Source organism: Poecilia formosa, unplaced genomic scaffold (genome assembly GCF_000485575.1).
Source record: "Poecilia formosa unplaced genomic scaffold, Poecilia_formosa-5.1.2 Scaffold420, whole genome shotgun sequence".
In the NCBI taxonomy this organism is placed as follows: Eukaryota; Metazoa; Chordata; class Actinopteri; order Cyprinodontiformes; family Poeciliidae; genus Poecilia; species Poecilia formosa.
Genome location: NW_006800359.1, coordinates 159,921 through 164,594, shown reverse-complemented (window position 1 = coordinate 164,594; position 4,674 = coordinate 159,921). Strand labels below are relative to the sequence as shown.

General features: G+C 38.8%; 1 protein-coding gene across 1 annotated transcript in view; it reads left to right on the top strand.

The window, feature by feature from the left end:
- Positions 1 to 582: 582 nt before the first annotated feature.
- Positions 583 to 4,674, top strand: part of LOC103155273 (macrophage mannose receptor 1-like) — a 7,003-nt gene continuing 2,911 nt past the window's right edge. The window contains exons 1-2 of the mRNA XM_016663446.1: positions 583 to 649; positions 1,765 to 2,139. Coding sequence (XP_016518932.1) covers positions 613 to 649; positions 1,765 to 2,139 — 412 coding nt within the window. The 5' untranslated portion in view covers positions 583 to 612. The remainder of the gene's footprint in view (positions 650 to 1,764; positions 2,140 to 4,674) is intronic.

Here is a 4,674-nt window from a genome sequence, read left to right as displayed (position 1 = left end):
GACGCTTCATCCTTCAGGACCAAAACTCTCCTTGTTCAGGTTTGTATGTTTTTGGATTCTATTATTATAAATTTTGTTTTTTGTCATACATGTTTAAAAGGTTTATTCAACAGTAATTATACGAAATGTTAATTTTCATATGAAAATAAAAGTTTATTTTTTTTTACACAGAATTACAGACATTTTTAACTCAAAGCAAAACTTTTAAGCTTTATTTCCAGAGACTTTTATAATTTTTTAACTACATCTTCTAATAAATCTATTTTGTAGCATCTGATTAATAAATGGTTATAATGTAAATTGTTTATATTTCATCTTTTTGTGTATTTATTGAGCTGTTTGCAGCATTTGTTGGATTTTGTTATTTGATGCAACAAATGTATTCAGAAACAAATGATAAAAAGTTCAAGTTAATCCAAAAACAGAAAAAGGTTTCAGGACTTCAGCAGCGAAACATTTAGTTTGATATTTTTTAGTTTATTTGACTCTAATCTGATTCCAGCAGATTTTCTACAAACTGCAGATTTTCATACGGATAATTTTCTTCAGGTTTTTGTTTTCCTGTTTTTTACTGCCAATATTTGTCATAATTTCCATCTGCAGCTCTCAGTCATGATGAACGTTGGACTCTCCCTCCTGATGATCGCAGGTCTGTTATTTTATGCGCCATATTTTCTATTAATGTTAACAGATATTAAACTTTCTGCAGATGAATTAAAAACAGATCAGTTTATGTTATATCAAATAAGCTGGGAAATTATTTTCCGATACAATATCTGGTTCATTCGTTAAGCCATTTATTTATTTATTTCTATGATTATTGTCACTTCTTGTCCTCCTTATGTTTAGATCTGACAGTTTTGGACAAAAAAAGAACAAGAAACAAAGAAACAGCAGAAAAATGGTTCTCTTTAGTTTTCCTGCTGCAAAACTAAAATATGCAGATTATTTCAGGTTCTGTCTCATCTGTTAATCTCCATCAGAACCTGATTTCAGTGTTTGTGGGACCCATACGGGTTCTGATCAGGCTGGTCGGACTCCATCAGCTGCATCGCCTCCTTTCTGTGCCTCTAATTTAACCTGAATTTTATGAAAAGTTTTGGAAAAGTTGAAAAACTTTCCATAGTTTCAGGAACTGCTGATCATTCATGAAACCAGAGTGAAGTCGCCCCACCTTCTTCAAATCAGACAGAATTGGTGTCAAACGTTTGTGCAGCAAAAATGTTCGTTTGTGCTGCTATCATTTAAATGCATCCCCCTCTGATGATGCATGGAGATGAAACATAATGAAACATTTTTCTTTCTCTTTAAAATGATAGCAGCACAAACGGAAATTTTTGCTGCTCAAACCAGCAAAACATAGCCGAGTTGATTGACACCCATTTTGTCTGATTTGAAGAAGGTGGAGGGGGGCGGGGGGTCTCTAGAAATGTGGACGCTGACATTAGCATTAGCTGCTACATGTTTAGCATTAGCTGCTACATGTTTAGCATTAGCTGCTACATGTTTAGCATTAGCTGCTACATGTTTAGCATTAGCTGCTACATGTTTAGCATAGAGATGCTGTTTAGGCTTAGCAGAAATGAACCGAGAAGAGAAGCAGCATTTACAGTCAGATTCAGTAGAAACAGAAGTTTAACAAGCTGCTGACCGCCGAGTTAAATTAATCTGAATTAACGTGTTAAAGTCCCGGACATGAATCCCTGATCCAAACCGATTCTGGTTCTGTTCAGTCTCTCCTGAAGCTGCTGGTTCCTCCCTCAGGCCTCCTGGACGTCTCTGATCTCCAGTCGGATCAAACCATCCGGCAGTTCCGCTACGTCAGCCTGGCGAAGAACTGGAGCGACGCCCAGACCTACTGCCGGGAGAGGTTCTCCGACCTGGCCGCCATCCTGAACGCCGCCAACGGCACCGAGGCCCGGCAGGCGGCGGGGACCTCCTGGGTCTGGATCGGACTCTTTAACGGCACCTGGAAGTGGTCCCAGGATGAGAACCAGCTTTCCCCCGGCAGCAGCAGCTCCATGTTCACCGTGTGGAGCTTCAACGAGCCGCAGGACCGGAAGTGCACGTTGCTCAGTAAAACCGGGTTTTGGTTCGCCAAGGACTGTGGAGACCTGAACGAGTTTTTATGCTATGATGGTGAGTCCTGATGAAGATTTGTTCTCATCTGTGTGTAGCGACGGGTTCCTGTAAAATCAGCAGTTTGTCGTTCTGAGAAAGTCTGGATGATCATTTTAAGTCTCATCGTTCACCGAAATCTCTCCTCTCTGAGAAGATGAAGAGTCTGCTCAGATGCTGACATGTGAACGTTTGTCAGGAGATTCACCACTAGTTGAACATTTTGCCCTTAATATGCTTTAATTCTTCTATTTACCTAAAAGTTGATTATGACACATAAAAGTTCATTAATACTTCAAAAATTGAATACCTTTATCTCATTTTCCACCTAGAGAAGTCGCCATTTTTTCACTTCTGCAATGCATGCTGGGCTGATGACGCAGGGAGGTTATAGTGGACTGGAAACTAAAAACAAAACGGAAATAAATGAAATAAAAACAAACAAGTTGTAAAGGTAGTTCTGGTGGACGAGGTCAGTCCACAAAGTGAGTTTGTGGGCTGACCTCGTCCAGTTTGTGGACGAGGTCAGTCGTTAAACACAAGAAAACGGCTTGTGATTTACTGTTTACAANCTGTTGGTTCCTGCTGGTTCCTGCTGGTTCATGTTGGTTCATGTTGGTTCCTACTGGTTCCTGCTGGTTCCCGTTGGATCCTGCTGGTTCCCGTTGGTTCCTCTTGGTTCCTACTGGTTCCTGCTGGTTCTTGCTGGTTTCTGTTGGTTCCTGCTGGTTCCTGTTGGTTCCTGCTGGTTCCTGTTGGTTCCTGCTGGTTCCTGTTGGTTCCTACTGGTTCCTGTTGGTTCCTACTGGTTCTTGTTGGTTCTTGCTGGCTCCTCATCTCTTCGTCTCTTGGCTGAATTTGAATGAATCGTTAGTAATTTCTCTCTTTGCATCCAGGATCGACTGTCAGCATCTTTTAACCAAATGGGCTGTGATTAATGTCTGTTTTTACATGAACGCATCAGATTAAAGAGGACCGACGTGGACAGGGTGGACCGACGTGGACAGGGTGGACCGACGTGGACAGGGTGGACAGACGTGGACAGGGTGGACAGACGTGGGATGATTTAAAAAGGACAGATCGTTTCGACGCTTCATCCTTCAGGACCAAAACTCTCCTTGTTCAGGTTTGTATGTTTTTGGATTCTATTATTATAAATTTTGTTTTTTGTCATACATGTTTAAAAGGTTTATTCAACAGTAATTATACGAAATGTTAATTTTCATATGAAAATAAAAGTTTATTTTTTTTTACACAGAATTACAGACATTTTTAACTCAAAGCAAAACTTTTAAGCTTTATTTCCAGAGACTTTTATAATTTTTTAACTACATCTTCTAATAAATCTATTTTGTAGCATCTGATTAATAAATGGTTATAATGTAAATTGTTTATATTTCATCTTTTTGTGTATTTATTGAGCTGTTTGCAGCATTTGTTGGATTTTGTTATTTGATGCAACAAATGTATTCAGAAACAAATGATAAAAAGTTCAAGTTAATCCAAAAACAGAAAAAGGTTTCAGGACTTCAGCAGCGAAACATTTAGTTTGATATTTTTTAGTTTATTTGACTCTAATCTGATTCCAGCAGATTTTCTACAAACTGCAGATTTTCATACGGATAATTTTCTTCAGGTTTTTGTTTTCCTGTTTTTTACTGCCAATATTTGTCATAATTTCCATCTGCAGCTCTCAGTCATGATGAACGTTGGACTCTCCCTCCTGATGATCGCAGGTCTGTTATTTTATGCGCCATATTTTCTATTAATGTTAACAGATATTAAACTTTCTGCAGATGAATTAAAAACAGATCAGTTTATGTTATATCAAATAAGCTGGGAAATTATTTTCTGATACAATATCTGGTTCATTCGTTAAGCCATTTATTTATTTATTTCTATGATTATTGTCACTTCTTGTCCTCCTTATGTTTAGATCTGACAGTTTTGGACAAAAAAAGAACAAGAAACAAAGAAACAGCAGAAAAATGGTTCTCTTTAGTTTTCCTGCTGCAAAACTAAAATATGCAGATTATTTCAGGTTCTGTCTCATCTGTTAATCTCCATCAGAACCTGATTTCAGTGTTTGTGGGACCCATACGGGTTCTGATCAGGCTGGTCGGACTCCATCAGCTGCATCGCCTCCTTTCTGTGCCTCTAATTTAACCTGAATTTTATGAAAAGTTTTGGAAAAGTTGAAAAACTTCCCATAGTTTCAGGAACTGCTGATCATTCATGAAACCAGAGTGAAGTCGCCCCACCTTCTTCAAATCAGACAGAATTGGTGTCAAACGTTTGTGCAGCAAAAATGTTCGTTTGCCCTGTTTTGGCTTTGCAGATATCAATGAAAGTGTAAAGGTCAAAAGGTCAACTAGCCCCCACCCCTTTTATGAAATCAAACATAATGGGTGTCGATCCACTCGGCTACGTTTGTGCAGCAAAAATGTTCGTTTGCCCTGTTTTGGCTTTGCAGATATCAATGAAAGTGTAAAGGTCAAAAGGTCAACTAGCCCCCACCCCTTTTATGAAATCAAACATAATGGGTGTCGATCCACT